General features: G+C 39.9%; 1 protein-coding gene across 4 annotated transcripts in view; it reads right to left on the bottom strand.

The window, feature by feature from the left end:
* Positions 1–23,599, bottom strand: part of PTPRU (protein tyrosine phosphatase receptor type U) — a 212,753-nt gene that overhangs the window by 35,818 nt on the left and 153,336 nt on the right. Inside the window, exons 12-22 of one of the 4 annotated variants that reach the window (XM_089671889.1) lie at positions 21,371–21,644; positions 21,197–21,233; positions 20,671–20,809; positions 20,504–20,533; positions 19,910–20,061; positions 19,510–19,700; positions 18,612–18,681; positions 18,455–18,531; positions 4,061–4,078; positions 2,879–2,915; positions 2,282–2,379 (exon numbers count right to left, since the gene is read on the bottom strand). In XM_089671889.1, coding sequence (XP_089528015.1) covers positions 2,282–2,379; positions 2,879–2,915; positions 4,061–4,078; positions 18,455–18,531; positions 18,612–18,681; positions 19,510–19,700; positions 19,910–20,061; positions 20,504–20,533; positions 20,671–20,809; positions 21,197–21,233; positions 21,371–21,644 — 1,123 coding nt within the window. The remainder of the gene's footprint in view (positions 1–2,281; positions 2,380–2,878; positions 2,916–4,060; positions 4,079–18,454; positions 18,532–18,611; positions 18,682–19,509; positions 19,701–19,909; positions 20,062–20,503; positions 20,534–20,670; positions 20,810–21,196; positions 21,234–21,370; positions 21,645–23,599) is intronic. The other 3 variants (XM_089671891.1, XM_089671890.1, XM_089671892.1) reach the window with 3 other exon arrangements.

Below are 23,599 nucleotides of genomic sequence, written 5' to 3' on the forward strand. Positions count from 1 at the left end.
TTCCCCTGACCCCAGTCCTGAGCTCCAGTGAGCGCTGGAGGGGCAGAACAGAGAGCCAGCTACTGGCATTCACTGGCTCTCTGCAGGCTGAAGACTTAGAGATGAGCTATCTTTTGATCGCTAAGTTCTCAGTCTTAGAGGCTGCGGGGAACAGATGCAGCACCAGAACAATGCTGCATCCACTTTTAAAAAGTACATGTGAACATGATGTGATTGAGCTACAATCTGATATGCAAAATTTAAGTTAGCCAAGAATAGTAAATACAATGCAACTTGAAAAGCCTAGGCCCTGATTTGCATTTTCAGTGTGTGAGAACTTAATTTACTAGGATAGATACAAAATCTGCCCACACTATGAACCAGTGAGACATGCAGAGCCTGAAGAACTGAAGAACAAGGCAAGACCCAATGACAAAGACAGATAGAAGGAAGGGACAAAATGTCTGTACCCCCCTGCAGGCTAACATGAATTTATTGCCTCTTCTCAGAGCGCTAACAACAAAAATAATGTACTTTGAATGGAGCATATTTTTCTCCAGGAAGATGATAAAAAGGCATAAGAAAAATGCTTAGATGGCACATGGAGTCCATCCAGGCGAGCAGAAGGGGAAGTATGGTTCATGAAGTGTGTTAAGCCTACGACTGTGTGATGGATGCAATACAAGACACACAGTGATAAAGAGAGTAAACTAATTACATCGCTTTCACGTCAGCAATGTTTGGGAGGGCGCTGAAGGAAGACTGCTAATGAGAAAGGAAAATTAGACCAGCAGAGACCAAACAAAATCATTACAGTTAATGGAGATTTACGAGAAAACACAATTTAAAAAATGATCTGATGTAAAGAACATTGTTCTTAATTACCCGTCAGAGCAACACAGCGACAATACTAATCATATTAGCCATGCAAAGAAGCACCAAGTTCACAGCAACAACTGCTATTTCTCCTTTACAACTTCATGTCTACGTGACAAAGGCCATATTCTTATGAATATAAATTTGTGAGAAATATCAAACATCTGCTTGGTTCTGTTTTTCCTCCTTTTTGTCCATATATGATTATCCCATTCATAATCTACCTTTATGTCACATTTCTTCCCATAGCTGCAGAGCCAACACATTATGCATTCAAGAAATAGGCTTAATCAATGTACTGCTAGTCTCCCTCAGCTGGGAAAGATTAAACATGGATCTGTGGATTTCTCTATCAAAGGAGTTAACTGTCAGTCTGCTGAGTTATTTCTTAGCCACAGGCAAACTTTTAATATCTGTAAAAACAGGAAAGCAGCAATTCAAGCTCACAACACTACTTTTCAGTGAACCCGTATTGACAGCAACATTGCTGATCCCTCTTTCTGAAAAAGCTAGCTGCATGGCTGTCATGCTATCTCTGCTTTCAATACTTTGAGTTACTGATATGGAACAAGTGCAAGACTTTTCTCTGAGCTTCCTAACTTGTCCCTGGTTATGCTGAGCACACACTTATTTTCTTTTGTTCAACCCAGAGGACTCAGGCGGAGCTCACTGTACTAACTATCCAATGTTAGTACAGTGATCTCACTGCTGAGCTACTGTGTTCTGACAGGGGGACTATGCGGAGAATCTTCATGACACTCAGTAGAACAGGTAAAGTGTCTAATGCAGGCCATAGACGAGCCGTTTATCGGCCAACTGTTGGCCGGTAAACAAAAAAATCGGCCGTTGCCGTTGCCAATGCTACCACCAATGTCCACAGAAAATGGCAGTTTTTCGTGGATTTTCCAGCATGACCAATAAAAAGAAATGAGAAGATCCACGAAAAACGGCCGACGGCATTGCCCCACTAACGGCGTGAATATCGGCCGATTTTTCGTGCAGACAAAAATTCGGCCGATAAACGACCCGCCTATGGCCTGCATTAGAGAAGCTACAAACTGTCTTCAACATTACAGAACAAGTCCAGTTGAATGGGACTAATTAGTACTAGCTATACAGTAACCTAGATAAATGAGAACCTTCAAAGACATAGCAATAAGTAGCACATAAGGAAAGCCTTTCCCTTTATAGGGTAAAGCCCCATCTTTATTTTTACCAGTAATATAGAAGAGGTTCAACAAATGGGCTGTCATATTTACATTGCATCTTGAGCTCTCTTGAGCACAAACTATCTAGAAAAATTACCTTTAGCTATTCATGCTAATATAACCCAAACAGCTAGCCTCTCTAAAGATGTATCATTATAACTTTCATCATATACTTTCTTCAAACATACAACATACATTGTAATCAGAATAATACATACCCTTCCAACTTCCACCAGCTTGGTGATCATCACTATACTTGAGCAGTGTTCTTGCCAAACCATTCTCCAAAAATCATAGATCATGTCTTGCTTGGGACCTGCAGTGGATCCGTAATCAGTCAGTAATTATGCCGTTTTAAATAATTACATGTATTATTTTTTTTAAATGATTACATGTAAAAACTGGTTTATCATCATTGATTAATCTCAGATTATGGTTGAACTCTGGGCAAAGTTGATATTCCCTTCAAATTGTATTAGCTATGCCACATTCTCCATATACTATGGGCTGCTACAGACAGAAGCACAAAATATGTGATAATTCAGAGTTGAACAGGAACTTGAATCATGCTTTGTGCTTGCCCACGGGGTTCCATATGCATACATTAGCATCAGAGAATAGTTACACCTGCTCACGTTAAAAAATACATTAATAGAGCAATTAAATGATATTCATTGGATTCAGTTTTTTTATATAATCATTTATGCTATTTTGTATACATCACCAGGTATCTCAAAAAAGTTTGAAATCAGGATTTTTGTTACCAGCATTATTTCCATTGAAAGAGTAGTGCTGATTTTACCATTACCACTTACCTTGTGTAGCAATAAAGTGATTTGATCTGTGATAACCCTACAAATGAAAGAAAAAAAAGTAAATATGAACATTACAGTGCTATCTTCCAGTCTGTCCAAAAATCCCACCATGCATTTCAGCAAGCACTGTGATCCCACAAATAGACAGGTAGAGTAATAGGCTCAGGGGTGGACAGACAAATGGTGTGTGCTCATCAAATAACACTTACACCACAATCTTTACAGGACTCAAACATATTCTAAAAAAAAACAAGATTCGGGGTAGTGTCACATGGATGCATACTGCAATTAGTGCTTAGAGTTTTATTAGCATGTCCAATGTACTTAATGTTCATAGAGCACATAGATTCCAAACATAATCAGTGCTAATCCTGTTTACAGGCAGAAAGATTTGTGAAAAGGATGGACAACAAAAAGTGTGTGTTGCTTGTAGCAACCAGTCAGTATTCAGATATTTCTGTGTTACAGCAGAAAGAATTAACACAGCACTTAACTGCTTGTTACAGGCAATGTAGACACTTTTCTTTACTCTAAGTTTTAATTAGTGAGACCACACAGTGCCATGTGACTCTACTCGTAAAATAAAGACAAAAGAGAATAAAAATGAAAGCTTAATGGTGAAATGACAAGTGGAGAGGAAGCCATTCTTAAGAGATGCCTTCAAAAATAAATTGTTTTAGGTAATGGTTAGTGACAAACTAAAAGCTCAAGCTGAAATCAAAAGCAAAACATAGCTATATGACATACCAAGTTTGAATTTATAACATGGTTATGAAATTGTAATCTGGACCAGATTACTAACCTTTGACTGAATGATGTATTTGTATGGAAAATGAGGATGGATGAAATAGGGAGCATTATTAGAGGAAGAAAGTGAGGAGTAGAGATTCCTGAGAAATATTAGGTAAATAGAGAAAGTATGAAATAGATCATGTACAGAGGGGTTTAGGAAAGGAAAAAGAGAGAATAAAAAGGGGCGAATGTAGAAGAAAATAAGGACAGAAGTACCAGGGTTTTGGGGGAAGAAGCTGGAAGTTATTGATAAATTAGAATTTATGTATTTTAATCAAAGGGTACTAGTTGTCTTAGTATAATAAAATGGCACAACTCCAGCAATTATCCCAGGCACTAATGCACCTGGATTTGGAAGGTGGGAAACAGGATCACAAGCTTGATACTCACTTCTCTGTTAATCCGGATCTACCGGTGATCCCATAGACAGAATAACAGAATGGCAGGGCCATAGATGTCAAGGAAAGCAGAGAAAAGGGGCAATAAGAAAAATGGAAGACAGATGAAAGAAGACAGAAAATGAGGGCAGAAATAAACATCAACATTGAAATGAAAAGAAATAATGAGGGCAGCGGAGAAATGGTGGAGAGAGAAGAGGATAGATGGAGAAAGTTAGAGACATTTATATAACCGGTCATTATAATAAGACCAGTTATGTCAAATAGATGGGAGACAGTGGCGAGGATAAGGATACAAAATGTAGAAGACAGACAGAAGGGCAGCAGAGAAAAGAAAGGATAAAGATGCATTAGCAGAAATAAAAGAAAGGGGCAGTATAAGAAGTTAAAGGCACCAGTCACTTTACAACATAGCAGATAAAAACTAGGAAGAACAAGCATACAAGTGAAATAAAATTGGTGAAATGTGATCTGTAAGTTTGTGCAGCCATTACTGCACATAATTAAACAAGAATACCTGTACCATGTTTTAGGTAAAATAGGGGGAAGTATTTTACAAATACATAGGGTAACACACAAGTTTTCACAACACACATCTAAGGAACAATTCCTTGAGCTGGTCATATACTTCTCAAATTCCAGATGATGTAGAAGGAAATTTGAGGAGTGGGGGCCTTGTGGGCACCACCCTACTCATCAAAAACTGATTTTTCAATTAACTTTTGTTAAAGGAGACGAGTGGAAAATTGTTGCTCGAACAGCTGTCAAAATACCCGAACAACACATACATCTGATTGGATGCCTGTCCTGTGGAAAGAGTAACAGAGACCAGCGCTGCTGTAGATGTGCACAGTGCTGGATCGGGAGAGGACTCAGGTAAGTATTTTGGGGGGGGGGGGGCTAAGGAACAGGTGGTGGAACCATTTTTTACCTTTAAGCAGAAAACACATTAAAGTAAAAAATTCTTAGACTTTAAAACCACTTTAAACGTAAATATATCTTACACTGTAATTAATAAATGTGATGGGTAGCCTATCAGTCCCAGGAGTTTTGAAAAGAAGTGGGTTCTTACATTTTGTATGTGGAACAGAAAGGCTTTTAAAGCATTTATTTGACCTTTGTGTAAGAGAAAGGACCATTAAGGGATATATCTAGTGTACAGTTTGCTTAGCAGCCTAAGTATAGTGGTATAAATAGCTTGATAGAAATCTTGGCACTGTTTAAAATTGATTTAGAGTGTTCGCCTCATGAGATTTAAATCACTACAGAAGGGATCAGGTCTCCTCTGGAAAGACGCCCCAGTAATTTGACGTATATTTCCACATATTCAGGGGTTCACTACTTTAAGAAAACTATTCTTCCTGATGAATGATGAGCTTTAGTAGACTCATGTAGATATGTATCCTGAACTTCACACTCTGCCTCCTATTCAAGAAGACAACTGTGTGCTTTAAAGGACACAGGACATTATAAAATACAACCCTAATTCCAAACAAGTTGGAACACTGTAAAATGTACATAAAAACAGAATGCAATGATTTGCAAGTCTAATAAACCTGTATATTAGTCACAACAGACAATGAAAAACATATTAAATGTTTAAATTATGAAAGTGTACCCTTTTAGGAAAAAAATAAGATCATTTTGAAATTGATGGAAGCAACACATTTAACCACATGCCGCCCAGCCACTGTAGAAATACGGCGGCAGGGCGGCACGGCTGGGCAAAACCACGTTTTAAAACGTGTGTTTTCAAAACAGGTAGGGGGTGTGCGTGAGGCGCACCACCGCCCTACCTGTCCCACCGATCACGGCCGCGGATGTCAGTCGCCGGGTCACAACCGGTCGTTACCAGCTGTGTCCCGGCGATTAGCGGCAATCACTGACAGAGAGCACAGCTGTAGTAGCTGTGCTTTCTGTCAGTTCCCTGACAGCTCCTGACATGCTGAGCCGGAGAGAAGAGTTTATCTCTCCGGATCAGCTTGTCCCCCCCCCATGCAGTACACACCCCCACCCCCTAGTAAAACACTCCCCTCACACAGTTAACCCTTTCACTTAATAATAAAGTTAACCCCTTCCTCCCCAGTGCCATTAGTACAGTGTCAGTGGTTTTTTTTTTGCACTGATCACTGTATTGGTGTCACTGGGGATGTCAGTGACCCCAAGTCAGTTCCCCCCCAGTGGCAGAATGTCCGCTGCAGTTCCTCAGTCACCGCCATTATTAGTATAAAAAATAATTAAAAAACCCAGTACCTTTCCGCCATTTGTAAATGCTATAACTTTCACGTAAACCAATTAATTTACACGTATTGTTTTTTTTTTTATTAAAGACGTTGCAGAATGCATTTTGGCAGAAATTTATGACTAAATTTGATTTTTACATTTTTTTTTTACTGGACATGTTTTATAGCAAAAAGTCCAAAATATTGGTTTTTTTCCTCAAAATTGTCAGCCTTTTTTTTTATAGCGCAAAAAATAAAAACCGCACAGGCAATCAAATACCACCGAAAGAAAGCTCAATTTGTGGGAAAAAGGATATAAATGTCATTTATGTACAGTATTGCATGGCCGCGCAATTGTCCGTTAAACTAGCGCAGCGCTGTATAGCAAAAAAATGGCGTAAATTGCAGTATCCATACCATAGTTTGTAGACGTTATAACTTTCACACAAAGCAATCAATATACACTTATTGGGATTTTTTTTACCAAAAACATGTAGTAGAATACATTTTGGCCTAAATTTATAACTAACTTTGAGTTTACTATATATTTTTTATAGCTGAAAGTAAAAAATATTGTTTTTCTTCAAAATTTTTGGTCTTTTTTTGTTTATAGCGTAAAAAATAAAAAGCGCACAGGTGATCAAATACCACCAAAAGAAAGCTCTATTTGTGTGAAAAAAAGGACGTAAATTTCGTTTGGTTGCAGCATTGCATGACCGCGCAATTATCAGTTGAATTAGTGCAGCGCAGAGTAGCAAAAAGAGGCCTGGTCATTAAGGGGGGTAAATCCTCAGGAGGGCAAGTGGTTAAAAAAAAAATTGGGACAGGGCAACAAAAAGCTTGCACAGTAAGTGGTACTAACAAGGAAGAACTGGAAGAACATTTTGCAACTAGTTAGATTAATTGGCAACAGGTTAGTAACATGATTGTGTATAAAAAGAGCATCTTAGAGAGTCACAGTGTCTCAGAAATAAAGATGGGCAGAGGTTCACAATCGATAAAAAAGCTGCGTCTAAAAATTGTCAAACAATTTCAGAATATTGAAAACAGAAAGCAGCGCTTCTACCTCCTTAGTTAAATGCCCACGGCTGGATGACTGGTGCTCAGGCACAGACTGTGGTCAGCTGAAGAACTGAAAAAAGGAAGATTGCCAGCATCACGGTCAAGTGCAGCAAGACATCAGCTTTATTAAGAGATCAGTGTACACAACACAGTCAAACAACTGTTTGTGCTGTGTACACCGATGGCTTACTAAAGTTGTTGTCTTGTTGCACTTGTCAGTGATGCCAGCAATCTTCCTTTCTTCAATTTCAGAATAATGTTCCTCAACATAAAACTGCAAAGACTTTAGATATATCATTTACAGTACATAATATCATCCAAAGATTTCAAGAATCTGCAAAAATCTTTGTGCACAAGTGGTCTTCGGGCCCTCAGAGGACACTGCATTAAAAGCAGGCATAATTCTGGGATGGACATTACTGCATGGATTTAGGAATGCTTCCAAGAATCACTGTCTGTGAACGCAGTTCACGATACCATCCAAATATGCAAGTTAAAGCTATATCATACAAATAAGAAGCCATATATGAACATGTCATCTCTGGGCCAAAGCTCCTTTAAAATGGTCTGTTGCAAAGTGGAAATCTGTTCTGTGGTCACGTGAATCAAAATTTTACATTCTTTTTTTGGACAACCATGGGTGCCGCATCCTCCAGACTAAAGAGGAGAGGGACCTTCCGACCTGTTATCAGTGCTCAGTTTAAAAGTCTGTATCAATAGTGGTATGGGGGTGTATTAGGGCATATGGAATGGGCAGCTTGCCCATCTGGAAAGGCACCATCAATGCTGAAAGATATATCCAAAAATTAGAGCAGTGCATGCTCCTATTTAGATGACATCTTTTTCAGGGAAGGGCTTGCATATTTCAGCAGGGCAATGCTAAACCGCATACTGCATCTATGACAACAGCATGGCTTCATAGTAGAAGAGTCCAGGTGCTTAACTGGCCTGCCTGCAGTCCAGACCTTTCACCAATTTAAAATATTTGGCACATCGTGAAGTGAAAAATACGACAAAGAGGGCCCAAGACTGTTGAGCAGTTAGAATCCTATATCAGGCAAGAATGGGACAACATTCCACTCCGAAAACTCCAGCAACTGGTCTCCTCAGTTCCAAGACATATACAAAGTGTTAAATGAAGAAGGGATGCTACACCAATGTGATGCTGCCATCAATTTCAAAATTACCTTATTTTTTTCCTAAAATGGTACATTTTCTCATTTTAAACATTAGACATGTTTTCTATTTTCTATTGTGAATAAAATATGGGTTTATTAGATTTGCAAATCATTGTATTCTGTTGTATTCATTGTATTTTACGTAGATTTTACACAGTGTCCCAACTTTTTGGGAATTGTGGCTGTAGAAAACTTGGTAGTATGTCAATGCACCGGTTGCTTGTTGCACTGCAATGTCATTCATTTTAAATGAAACCCCCCAAAAAAGGAAGAGTGCACCACAATGCACTTTTTTTTTAGTGCAACGCAATGAACAGATGTACACATAATCTGTGCTTCGTTAATAAGAAGGTACGTTAGAACCTTCACTGCGGTGCACTAACAGCCCCTTCAAAACAACTGGGCTACCTTAATGCAATGCCTATAATTATACACTGCAACAATGTGAATCCAGGACACAGGATCTTTAGTTTTTAGCCATGAGTTATATGCAGCTACCTTTAGGTGACTGAACATTGGCAAAAAAGAATGCTCTGCACAGACATCCCCTATATAACCCTTTCCACTCCCGTCTAGCCACAGTTTTGTAACGAGCAATAGGGAGATCATAAAGAACACAGGGTAGAGACATATGTCCTAAAATCCAAGAACAAATTTACTGGTAAGTCACAGAGTACAGGATACATGATCTTAAAGTGGAAGGCAAGTCAAAACCTAGCTAACCTTAAATCTACTCCCACCCCGATTCTGAGCCTATTCTATCTACTCTGTAAAAGGAAAGATGTCAATACTTACTTATTCTGAAGTTGCTCTAGTCCAATGCTGGCTTCAGTGTAGAGGAGAGATCGCCACAACAACTGCAGTGCCTGTGTGATGATTTCACCCACAGGCTTACTATGGGGTATCCACTGGCAGCTGTCTCTAGTTTACACTGAAGCCAGCGCTGGAACCCAATCATGTGACCAGACCAGATAGCCCTGAGAATAGATAAGATTTCCTCTTACAGGGTTGATAGAATAGGTCTAGAATGGGGGTGGGAGTAGATTTAAACTTAGTTAGGTTTTGACTTGCCTTCCACTTTAAGTCTTTAACCATGGACCATCCAAATTTAATCCAACTGAGCGATAGACAACAGAGAAAACATATGCTAACAGGCCTAGGAAGGATGAAGAATGAATTAACGTAGTCCAATCTGATTGATGAAAACAGTTTGCAGTCGAGAGGTAGATGCTCACAGAGCATACCATTTCAAGACTTCAAGACTGGCAAGAACTTTCCTTGGGATGTTTTGGAGCAGGATATAAGGAGAGAAGTACAATATCCTGGTTGGTGTTGAAGGAGGAACCCACCTTAGGGAGGAAATACCTTGTCCTTGTGTACAATTAGGAAAGGCTCTTTACAGGAGCAAAGACAATAGCAATGAAAAAGGCCACTTTGCAAGCAAGGTCAGATAAGCCAATATCTCTAATAGGTTTGAATGGCCCTGAGGGGCTGAAAGCACTAGGTTAATTTTCCATGGAGTCACAAGGGAATATGAACAGGGGGATAAATGTGTGCAACACCCTGCACAAAGGTCTAAAGAATGAGAAGCCAATGGTCTCCGAATCAGAATGACCAAGGCCAAGACTTTCCCCTTGATGGTACTCAAGGCCTGATCTAGAGCAGACTGGAGGAAAGACAAAACTGGTTCTAAGGAGTATTTCCTAGGGATGAAATTTTCTGGCCCTGCACCATGCAAAGTAGGCTCTTCAGGTATGATAATTAGACTTTGCAAGAAGTTAACCTAGACTTCAAAAAAGTAGGGAAGACTAAATCCAATAAACCCCTGTTTCTTAGGACCTGGACTTCAATGGCCATGCCAATAAACCACAGTCAGAGAAGCAAAATAGAAAACAGGCTCTTGGGATGATCTAGAAGGGCCCATGAAGAGCCTGCCAGGACTGTAAATATGCCTGAGCCCCATGTTGGCCAGGGCTAGTTAACTACAATGAAAATCACTGAAATGTGGAGCAGGCAAGGGAGAAGCTAGAGATGCTAAAAGGCATAGATGAGTTGGAACTAATCCCACAGAGTCACCAAAGTCTCCACTGCTAAGGCCAGAGGATCCCTGGACTTGGGTGACACACCTGTCCAGTTTATTGTTTAATCTTGACAAAAAAATCTATACAGTATATGGCATCCCCGTCCTGCGTCAAAGGGCTTGAAATACCTGAGGATGAAAAGACTATTCCCCTGGATTCAAATGCTGATAATTGAGAAAATCTGCCCGCCAATTTTCCAAGCCTGAGATGTGGACAGGGCAGGATTGTGTATGTTCTTACCAAGAGAGAATACAGTCTGCTTCCCTTTGAGTTACACAACTTCTGCTGCTTCTTTGAGAGTTGATGTAAGCCAGGGTCATGCCATTGTCCAACTGGATTTTTGTTGGGTGACCTCACAACTGAGGGGTCCAGTGTAGAAGGGACCAAGAAATTGAGTTCCAAAAAGTTGATGGGAAGGGCTTCCTCTAATGACCATGTCTCCTGCATCCAGAGGGCACTCAGGATTCATGTTTCCTTGTCTTTGGGGAAAATGGTTTCAACCAATCCAGAAGCTACAGAAAGGAGCTGCAGTGGCTATGCATCTAGGAATCTTGTTAGAAAAATCTTCCACAAAAAAAGAGGTAAGCTTTTCTCAGTTGAGAGTATATGTTCATGACCCACAAAGAAGAGCAGCAATTTGTGCCAAGATGGGAATAGATCATGCTATTTTAGGGGATGTCCCCACATCTTTTTTTTGCCAGTGTCCTAACACCTCAATGTAGCTGCGTATAACCCATGGTTAAGGGCTAAAAATCCTGTGTCATTTACTGTACGACTAAGGTTGGCTAACAGATTCCTCCATGCAGGCTACATGGATTAGATAGACAAATCTCCTAATGCAGCTATGGTATTTTTTCAGCCAGTGCTGGTGGCTGTTAAAATACTGTAACAGTAGCTGCACGTAATTGGATGCTCATGCTGTTTATCCCCCAATTTTCTGCCCGGCTACATTGATTTTTCAATAGAAGGATGTTGAGCTAGAGGGTGCCTACAGGGCCATCCACAAAGCAAATTTTGGCAGGTTGATCAGGAACCATTCAATGAATGTATGAGCAGCTTAAAGTGATTGTAAAGTCATCTTCCCTTTTTTTTCAAATAATAAACATGTTATACTTACTTGCTCTGTGCCATGGAACCTCCTCTTCTCGAGACCCCCGCTGATGCTCCTGGCCCCTCCTCTTTTTTTGTGTGCCCCCACAGCAACCCATTTGTATGGGGGCACACCTGTGGGCTCGATCCTGAGCCGTGCTGCCTATGTCCATAAACAACAAGGCACGGCCCAGCCCCCTGCTATCTTGTCACAGGATTTGACTGACAGCAGCAGGAGCCACTGGCTCTCATTATTTCCTCTCTATCCTGTGGGGGGGAAGAGAGCGGAGAGAGCTTCTGCTTTTTAGCACAGCTCTGGATCGAGTTGGATCGAGCTGGATCGAGGGGGGGGGGTTGAGGGGACGATACTACTACGTAAACATTTTTTACCTTAATGCAGGGAGTGCATTAGGGTAAAAAATGTTTCGGCCTTAGAACAACTTTAAGAAAGAAGATTTTCTCTCATAAAGATATTACCTATGAAAGAGCTAGTTTTGAGGTAGACAAATAGTAGAATGTTTTGGTGGTAAAATACAAGTAACGCCAAGTGCCATAAATTGAAAATTCACTAAGCAGTTTATATCATTTTGAGATCAAGGAGTTGTGACGTGCATGGAAGTTTCTGCTCATTTTCAAAACATGCATTTAAAGTGTAAGTTCACCATTCCAGAAAACATGGAAAAGTAAACAACCTACACCCTCCCCATTCCCAGGACCACACTGCATATAGCTCTCTGGGCAGGTGTTAGGTGTTCATCTTTCATTCTTTCATCATCCAGTAATATACCATCTCACCTTGCTCTGCACATGCTCAGTTGCTTTCCGTTTTTGGCATTGTGCCAAAAATCAGAGCCACTAGAGACCAATGCTGATAGCCTAAAGATTTACAGCTGCTCAGGGGCTTTGGGCTTCAACAAAATGGCAGCCACCAACAAGAAGAAACAGGAACAATACTGGAGGCAATTTACAAACCACACTAATTTTGGAGGCATAATTATTAATGTGCAATGTACTGTATGTTTCTTGCTAAAGAACATTATTTTTTATTGAGTTGTTATGGGTAAAGCCTGGAAAGAAGGACAGTTTAGTTTTCCTCTATCTTATTGCTGTCAGAGAAATCAAATGCTCAACTACAGCCAAGGAAGACAGCAGAACTATCTTTATTTAAAAAGTGGACTGTAAAATACACAGAGGTAACCTTTGGTTGACTATATTTACGTTGCTTATCTTAATCATTACTAAGTTTATTTTTGCAATAAAAATCACATGACACTAAAATAAAAGGAGGAGGATTTTTATATTGGTTATCATAAATCTAGTACATAAGCACCATAAACAATACAAACAGCCACCATTTTTTACTGTTATAAAATGTTTTCCCATTATTCCGGTCTCATTCTTTCAGTCTAGTACCAACAGGATGCTATAAGCATTAAGGTACCCCACAAGCTCGCATCTGAAGCTTTGGCTATAGGCTTAGAAGAGATTTATTTTCTATGATAATAAACTGACACTAGACTTCAAATCATGATAAGGGCCTCTGCTTTATCATTTAACACACACACACAGTACTTAACCAAGGAGCCAGCCTTTTATCTAAAAAAAATTCACAACACATTTTAAATGAAAATTGAAGTTACTATGCAAAAACAGTGTTCATTCCAAATGGTACATGACACATCCAGTGTATTTTAGTGGATATTATAGATGATAACAGTTTGGCTCAAATGCAGGCAATTTAAGTACAATAGTCATTACATTTGTGCTCAACGTTCAGCATTCCAAAGTGTTACATAGAACATAAACTTAAATGTGCTGGCACACTGTATGGACAAAGCAGCTGCAACCTATTGTACTTTGGCAAACAAGCATGTTAATTGTGATGGAAGAGTGTCATAAAAGCCCATTGTGCCATACAATCAAGGTGTGCAGATAGAAAGAATAGTGAAAAACACAGCTGTACTCTCAGTGTATGTACACAGCATCCTCAGTGCATAGTTACCTATCCTTAGCTCTACACGCTTATTTTTATGAATAGGTTGTTCTGTTGATAATTAACATAAATATAACACATTTTTGTTACCACCAAATACTTCAGGAGGCCCAGAAAAAAAAGACACAATATTGTCTATATTTTCATTTTACCAGTGAGTGGCAGCTAACCTATTTTATTCTAAATTACTTCACCCATGGTGCAGAGTCATATAGCTGCCAGAAGTGTAAAGCACAAAACTGGGATGCCATGAAAGTGAAATGCCACAGGAAATATTTTCTTTTGTTAGCAAAGTGAGGCAGGGTCTGATTTCCTTCAACCCTAGCACAGTACAGGCTGATCATGGCTTTTCTAGTCAACCACTTAAGTCATCAAAAGAAAAAAATAACACATTTTGGGTCAATTTGTTTACTTCTACATATGTATGAACAGAATTTTTCTGTGATTTTTATTTGTCTATAAAAAATAAATATTTAGTACACGGTATATTCTAACAAAAAAGCCATATGCTCCCTGTGTGTTTTGATGCAAGCTGAGTATACCTGACTAAGCCTGATAATCTGATCATGGTTGCAAGAGCGGGAGGGGTACATCTTCACTGCATGCTTAAAGTGATTGAGAAGGCTAGTTTTTATAAATAATGACAAACAGGTCTATACTTACCTGCTCTGTGCAATGGGTATGCACAGAGAAACCCTGATCCTCCTCTTTACGGGTCCCTTGCCAGTGCTCTTAGCTCCTCCTCTTCTTGATGTGCCACCATAGGAAGTTACTTCCTTTTGTGGCACACCTGCAGGCTTAGGCCCCATGTACACGGGACACTTCTGATTAATGAAAACTGACTGCTGGAAAAAGTAGGTTAAAAAACATCTGTTTAGCTGCGTTTGCATAACGCGTTTATGCGCGTTTGCGTTCAGAAGCGTTTTTTAAGGATAAGCACAGGAGAACCTCCCAAATGCCCAGAATGCACTGAAAAGTGGTAAATTAGTAACTATTTCAGAGAAATACAGAGAGTGGAGCAGATACAGCAGTATGTGTTGAGATTAGCTTAGGTGTGAGTTGCTCATTAACATTTCCAAGGGTGGGAAAGGTGTCTGGTGGAGTGAGTCATCAAGGCCACCTGGCAGGGGGTCTTCATGAGGAAATTGAGGTGTGAATGGTCATTAACATTTCTTTTGTTTCCAAGGGTGGGAAAGGTGTCTGGTGGAGTGAGTCATTAAGGCCACTTGGCAGGGGGTCTTCATGAGGAATTTGAGGTGTGAATGGTCATTAACATATCTTTTGTTTCCAAGGGTGGGAAGGTGTCTGGTGGAGTGAGTCATTAAGGCCACCTGGCAGGGGGTCTTCATGAAGAATTTGAGGTGTGAATGGTCATTATCATATCTTTTGTTTCCAAGGGTGGGAGAGGTCTGAGGTGTGAATGGGTCATTACAATGTGTGAAAAGCTTGGTAGGAACATCCTGTGTTCAGTGTTTTGTCCATATGAGTATCTTGAAAACGCTTTGCATGCATTTTTCATCATGAAAAAAGGCTCTGGACAGCATCCAGAACGGAAAGAGTTGAAAACATTTTTCAAATGCAAATGCTTATAAACACGATTTGACGCATTTAGCAGCGTTTACAAGCGTTATGTGTTTGAAACGCTGATAAAATCGACTGCTGAACGCAAGTTTTCTGCATTCAAAAAAACAACTGTAAAATCAAATGCCAGTAAATGATTGTAAACGAAGATGTGTACAAGGACACATAGGAAAACATTAGGGTGAGTTCAGGGGCTGCTGAAAAAAACGCTGAACCTCACCTAAACGTGCGTTTATCAGCTGCAGTGTGCATGAGCCCTTAATCTTGTCTTGCAGCCTCTGTCTATAGACACAGAGGCTTGGCCCTGCCCCCTGCTCTCTCTTCACAGGCTACAATTAACCATTTGCCCTCCAGAGGATTTACCCCCCCCCCCCCTTCCTGACAAGGCCATTTTTTGCGATACAGCACTTTACTTTAACTGACGATTGTGCAGTCATACAACTCTGTACAGAAATGAAATTTATGAGGTTTTTTTCTCACAAATAGAGCTTTCTGTAGGTGGTATTTGATCAACTCTGCGGTTTTTATTTTTTGCGCTATAAACAAAAAAAGACTGACAATTTTGAAAAAAAAAAAAACAATCTGTTTGACTTTTTGCTATTAAACATGTCCAATAAAAAAATTAAAAAAATTAAATTTCTTCATAAATTTTTAGCCAAAATGTATTCTGCTAGATGTCTGTGCTAAAAAAAAATCCCAATACGTGTATATCAATTGGTCTACGTGAAAGTTATAGCGTCTACAAATGGAGGTATATATACTGGAATTTTTATTTTTTTTATATTAGTAATGGCGGCGATCAGCAACATATAGTGGGACTGCGGCGGGCATTCTGACACTGGGTGTGAACTGACTAACTGTCACTGACATCCCCAGTGACACAAATACAACAATCAGTGCTAATAAAAAGAACTGACACTGTACTAATGACAATGGGCAGGAAGGGGTTAACTTTTGGGCGATCAAGGGTTAACTGTGTGCTGTGTGTGGTTTACCAAGTGTGCTGTGTGCTGTTTTACCTTGGAAATATGCTGTTTTGTATTTCTCTATATAAAACATCAATGTCCTTGCTGGCAGGAGAGAGACCTGTGTTGTTTACACACAGGTCTCTCCCCTGTCAGCTTTGCATGGCCATTGTCGGGTGCCGGTGGAAAATCTCCAGCCCGGACCCGGTGATTGACATGCCTAGCCGCCAATGGTGGCGCAGGTAGGGCAGCTTGTGCGCTTCCTATTCGGAAATGCAAATCATGTATATATACGTGATTGTGTGTAGCCCTGCCGCCATGTAGCAGTAGTTCTACTATCGGGCGGAGGGGAAGCGGTTATTAGAAGCAGGAGCTAATGGCTCCCACTGCTGTCTCTGAGCCACTGAAATAAGAGAGAGACAGCAGCTCTGCTGGTCACAGGCACAGCTGGATCAAGATCGGTCTCAGGTATTTGGGGGGGGCAAAACATAAACGTTTTTTGTTACCTTTTTCACTTTAAAACAGAGAAAGCGTTAAGGCAAAAGAACCTTTAGACTTTACAACCACTTTAACTCTTTAACCACTGCATCTAAGTTGATCTCCCTGCTATTCATGTGTGTTCGTAGTTGTAAATTGAGCTGCAGAAAGCTACTGCTTTTGTTAATAGCTGCTATCTCCCATCTGCACATAATAAATATTAAAGATTCATATTTAATATTTCAAGTTTACAAAAACAAGTGTTACTAATCTACAAAATTAAAACAATTATTATAAAAATTATGAATTCCCTTTGAATGAGTAATCTAAATATTCCTATGAAATACTGACAACAAATGGTACACTATTTCTGTGCCTTGCGTTCCCTGTTGCATTCCCCCTAGGACTGTATGAGGAAATGATTTAGGATTCTGTATCTTGGCTGAAAAAGCTGGGCCTGGATGTCATAGGTATACAGCAGGTTATAGAGATCTCCATGCTAGGAATATGAGCAGTGATAATGGATAAGGAGTGAACTTGTGCAGTAGATTTTGTTGAGGCACTGCACTAAACCCCCCTTTAACTGATATGCAAAGTTTTAAGAGGTACTTTTGTACCAATGTCCATGGGCCAATGCCTCAGCACTTTCCTGCTAAACCTTTCACAGATGGAGATCTAAAGTCTTTGGAAAACTGCTAAAGAATATGCACAGCAAGTGGTCTTTCTTTACTTCCTGAACCTTCATTTCTGGGTCAAAGACTCAACTACAACTAGTATTTTCAGAAAATGTTCCACAGTTAAAACCTACACATCTCTTATGGTAAAGGTTTCTTTTAAAACCAGTCAGTTTTATTATACAAAAAATATGTATGATTATCTAGCACCTGAATACAAATATGTCAGTTCATTTGCTAGGACAGTGGTCTCCAAACTGCAGCCCAGGGGCCGGATGTGGCCCTTTACTTGCCTTTATCTGGCTCTTGGGGCACTACTCCTCCAGCTGACACCAAAGATGGGACTCCATTCCACACACTGACAGCACCAATGGGGAACTATTCTATACTACTTATACCAACAAGGGGCACGATTCCTCCCATTAAAACCAATGATGGGGCATTGCTTGCTTCCACTGACCATAGTCTGGCCCATCCAAAACTTGAAGGACAGTAAACTGGCCCTTTGCTTGGAGAGTTTGGAGACCCCTGTGCTAGGGTATTGAATTCTGGGGTATTGCTTTGCTACAGCTGGTTATCAGTTCTTTCAGTTGACTGAATCCCTTTTAACAAGTACTGTAACCAATATTACAGACTGAGAAAAAAGCTGGCAGGCTAAAATTGGACTATTTGCTCATCTCTGCACCTATCATGAGAGTTGGCCAGTCTATGTTGAATAGTGTTATTTACAGCGCATCACCAATCCATTTACTGATCTCATTTTATGTGCAAGAAAAACCCTTTAACATTTGTCCAACCCATCAGCACTTTCATATTTTCAAATTATTCTCACTCAGTTATTTGTCTTGCTCCCCTAAATACATTTTTTGTGATCTAAGTGAAATATTCACCACCTTTTGAATTACCAAACATGCTCATATTGCAACCAATTTCTACAGCTAATTTTTGCTGGAAGTAGCACTTTTACTTTTCATTCTCACTGTGTGTTACATCGTACTACACAGAAACGTTTTCTAGATGGTGCTTCACACAACTTGTACATATTACATACTTATTATACTTACATCAATGTAGTTGGCATTTATCTCTTCTGAACTGCATTCTGCCTGAAGAGGGTGAAGCCGGACACGATGTCTCTCATCTGAAAATAAAACTTGCCAGTTGTAATAACAACTCTAAGACCAGCAGAGAAACAGTAGATACCCAGACTTTACCACATACAGTTTGGTGGAGGTTCTTGTCTTCCTTTCCCTTTATCCTTCTTCTTGGTCACATCCCAATCAAAAAAGCTCTGAAATACAATGAACATTGATTAGACCAGTAGGCGTGAAATAATTAGGATAGCTTTAGGACATGCAAAGGAGCTGACAAAGTTGGTTTTATTAGCATAGTATAAATAGACATTAAGAGCAATTCCACCCTGAAACAACAATTTTAAAAATTAACATTTCATTACTCAAAGTACAAGGCATCATTTTCCTAACCTGAATAAGCTGTTTCAACACTGAGAAGCTGTATATTAGATGGAGTGTGTAACATACTAACATATTGTACATATAACTCCATGGGGTACATTTTACAGATGCAAAGGAACTCTGGCTTCACAAATAAAAGTGTATCTATGGTCAAATCATTTTATTATTTTCCACACTGGTTTTCAATTATTTCTAGCCTACTCCAACTAAAGCCTCACACCGGAATTGGTATTTTCATTTTAGGAAAATGCAGTGATCAAAGCCCATTTTAGAATGTATCCATTTACATATAGAAACAAAAGGGCAGGGGTGTGACACCTATTTTCTGCCTGTATTAAAAGAAAGTCTGCAGGGCATGCTCTGACTATATCAGAATATGTTCTAGAGGGCATGTATTAGAAAGTGCTTTGGAAAGCATGTTCTCCTGTACTAAAAAGTGGACTGGAGGGCATGTTCTGCCTGATGTAAAAGATCATAAAGAGAACCTGTTTTGTCTAAACTATAATGTGGTCTGCAGGGCATAGAAGTCACATTAGAGAATGAGCTTTTTCAGAAACAGCCAGGGTAAAAGATGTTTTAACAAGACAGATGTAACCTATCAATGGCATTTTGTAGTGTTGATGAGATTATTCTGGAGACTATACCTCATATTCTTGTTTAAATCCATAACCCTCTGCAACTTTCATCTGGTTTATGTGTTGGAGAAGATCTGCGACACGCACAGCAGGGTGTAATTGCCCAGTGTGATATGGAGAGCCTTTCCTGCCTCCATTCCTCCGAGGTGACCCTCCTAGAAGGCTGCTTGACTCTGTCACAGAGCCAACACGTTGCTCCCCTGAAAAGATGAAAATGCAAATACATTTCTGCTTTTTTCAGTGCTCACAGTGAACACAAGACAGCACAATATAAAAGAAAAAAATAATGGTTTATAATGCATGGTTCTTATAAGCTGTAAAAGCTGCACCAAAAATTAACCTCTTAATGCAGCATCAAAAACAGCTGTAAAATCTGCAACTGCTACTGTATTTGTCTAAGCGGACTTACCTCGAGAGCCATAGTTATGTAGAAACGTCAGCGCTGCCTCTTCCTGCAATAGCTTTGGCTGATCTGTGATCTTGGCATGTTCCCTAGGAGCTGCAGCACAGGAATTCTCATGCCGCACTGGCAAGGCAGACTTTGTCAAACCCAACGGCTTCCTGCCAAAATTAAGAAATAGTTTAGTAATTAATTAACATGCTGTATTTCTCTCATCACTGCTGTCACCAAGTATAAATTAGGCTCAACAAAATGTGCTGGATTTTTAATATTACCTGAAATAAATATGACTGGGAAAACAACACTGGATAGTTAAACCATATCCCTCCATCTACCAATGAAAAGCCAAGTAGGCCAGGAGACTTTAGGTTGCCAGATATTACGTTTTTTTAGCAAGGGTGCAAAAGCTGCCAAAAATTATTAGATGTAAACAAAATTAGCAGGAGAGTAGGTAAGTTATCCATATTGCTATTCTTAGGTATCCCCAGGTAGACCTTGTTCAGGACTTTTCACAAAGTTTACTATGTAAATCCCAAGCTTTTTTCTGACTTGGCAAGCCCTAATTTTCATATGTTTTTGTCAGACTTCTGCAGTCATACTTACGGATAGTAAGCATAAGAAAACTGAGTTCTTCTGGTAGCATTAGAGATAAAAAGAAAAGTTTGAGAACTTAATGCAATGTACTAATTTTATTTTACATACTGACAAAACAATAACTGTACAATATACTGAGGCACTCAACATACAGTTAAGAAAAGTAAAGTACGTACCCCTTCCGTACAATGACAATGCCAGCACCAAGCAGGACGATGAATACAACCAACCCACCAGCACAGATACCAAGCACAAGTCCCATCTCTTCTGAATGCTGTGGGGCCATAGAGAAGCGGTGGCTGTCCTTGCAGGGAGCTACCAGAGAGTAAAATAACATATAAGATATGAAAGTACTACCAGAAGATATCTAAAATGAAATACAAAGATTGAATTAGGACAATGAAGCAAGATATCAGGCAGATAAAAAGAGATCAAAAAGCAGAATGTCAATACAGAAAGAATTAAAAAAAGAGAGCGAGGCTATAAAACATAGCACAAGAAAAGGATATTTTAATTGAGCAAGACATCAATAGAAGGTTTGAAAGGCAAAAGAATGCATGACAGTATCACAGAGAGCAGAAGGGATATGTAAATAAGTGAAACTGCAGGAGGTGGTGTAGTAATCAATAGTGGAATAAATGGAATAAAAGAGATGTAAAGGAAAAATGCATAACAATTTGTAACAATAAATTTGGTTGTCACCTTTCCTGGCAATCCTAACACAGTTTAGACGTGTTTCCTATAAAGAAAAAAGGCAACATGTAGATAATCGTAAAAGACTATTTATTTGAGATATTCTAAGTACCTATGCATTAGGAGACCTTCTTTCTGGATCACAATAATTTTATTTAGCTCATATTTATCTGAAAGGCTTACCCCACGATGATGGCTGGCAGCCTGCAAGTAGATGAGATAACCTTTCCGAGGATCAAGTGGTGGGTTCCAATAGCCTCCATAGCTGCGATTGTCACCAACTATAAATGGAGTGTCCCGAGGCAAATCACTGGGTGGAAGTTCTGCTCCTACATAACTAGTGGCTCCTTCTATGTCTGCTTCTTCATATCCACCTGCCGCTGGAAAACAGCCCGGAACAGCAAGCTCACGCCGTGATCGCCCGGAGCTTTCACCCTCAACCAGCACCTGATAAAAGCTGAAAACAACAAATATTTATGTTGAAAAGTAAAACATTCTTCTGTCGTTAAAAAAAAACAAATCTCAGATCTTGGCTAGTTAGTCAATTAATAAACAAGAAAGAGCAACTGTCTGTTTGCTTTAAAGCTGAACTCTAGACAGCCAAACCAGGTAGTAGGACTTTAAATTCATTTAGTCTAGGGGGTTAGGAAGAACCTAGCCACTGCCAATTCCCAACATACATGTCATATGTAAATATACAGTATATCAGAAAAGTTTATAAAAAAGGCTTAACCTGGAAATCTACACCAGTGGCTGGAAAGATGGAACCCGGAGACTTTGTATACACTACCAGGACAAAATGCTGTCACTGCCACCACTGTATATGCTGTCCCTTTTCTCTGAGTGTTTCAATTGCTTCATGGAGTGCAGATTATCCAAACTTGACCTGAGGGGGGGCATATACTTTGGTCTAAATAAAGGAGGAAGGTGAACAGAAGTTCAACACAAATATCTCATAATGCAGTTTTAGTTAGTAATGCCCCCACGGTCTCCCAAAACCTAGTTAATGAAATATTTCCGGACCTCCACTATGGATGTTTGGCGGTATATCTTGTCAATATTCTTGTCTATTCCTCCAACCACCACAAATATTGCCAACACATGCAGGGGAATTTACAACGCTTGTAGAATAATGGGCTTTACTCAAAGGCATAGAAGTGCCTTTTTGAGCAGCAAGAAATGCTTTTCCTCTGAATGGACCTCAACAAGGTGTCAGCTGTCACAAATTGGCCATGCCCTGCCAGCCTGAATGCAACCCAATGATTTCTAGAATTGACAAACTATTATCAGTTACTAATCCTTTCTAGTAGTACCTATCATTGCCCTAACTAGTAAAGTCACTGAACCTAAGAACTAGCCTCCGGAAACCTTTGAAGCTATTGATGCTCTGAAATCAACTTTCTTAACTGGACCAGCTTTACACTGACCAGATATTTATATGTCATTCCATCTGGAAATCAATGTTTGGACAGGCGGCATCAGTGCTGTACTTCTGCAGACAATCTGAGCCAAAAGCTCCTCTGTGCCTCCCTTTTTAAAAAACTGCACCAGCAAAAAAGAGCTATAACACTGGGATCAATGGCAGTTATACAGTGATTTGGGTGGGTTGTGGTCAACAGGTTCTCTAAAATGGCACAATTAATTCCTTTCCCCACTCTTCCATGTGCTGCAGCCCAAGCTAGAAACATTTTCACTGCAGGGCATGCCTTCTCATATCATTTCAGACAAGGGAATCCAGTTCCAGGGGTGGACTGACAACTCATGGGGCCCCCGGGCAATAGGGGATCATGGGGCCCCTGTGTCCTTGCCCACACTCAAAAAAGCCTATAAAAATAGGTACCAGGGGCATTTCATGGGGCCCCTACTGACCCCACAGTGCCCGAGTGCTCGAAAGGTCATCCGCCCCTGTCCAGTTCATAACTAGATTTTGAAGAGAACTTTGCAAATCCCCAGCAGGGTCTCTGCAATTCTTGTTTGTTTACCACCCTTAAACAAATGGGCAAAAAGAGAGAACAAAACTGGAGCACTACCTCTATTCTTTTATATTTTGCTACCATGATGAATGGGTCTTTCTTCTGCTTTGGGCAGAGTATGCCCAAAATAACCTAATTTGTTCCAGCTCCAGAAAACCACCATTCTTTGTAGTCTATGGTAAGCACTCTCAGGCACCAGCCCTTATCCCTATAGTTGCTGATGTACCTGCCCTAGCCTCCTAGCCTCCATGCAAACATCTTTCAACACAATTGGTTCACAGATACAAAAGGTGCCTTCTCAATTCCATCTCCCAACACATGAAATTTGCTGACTACCTATTCAGAAAAGTCCCTGTCTTCCAACTTTGGTGAAAAAAGGGACCCCCTATAAGGCTTGGGACTTTAAAGGCTTGAATATATACCAAAAGAGTTTTTTATA

Source organism: Staurois parvus, unplaced genomic scaffold (genome assembly GCF_062004578.1).
Source record: "Staurois parvus isolate SC_StPar_1 unplaced genomic scaffold, SC_StPar_1.0 ptg000115l, whole genome shotgun sequence".
Taxonomy (NCBI): domain Eukaryota; kingdom Metazoa; phylum Chordata; class Amphibia; order Anura; family Ranidae; genus Staurois; species Staurois parvus.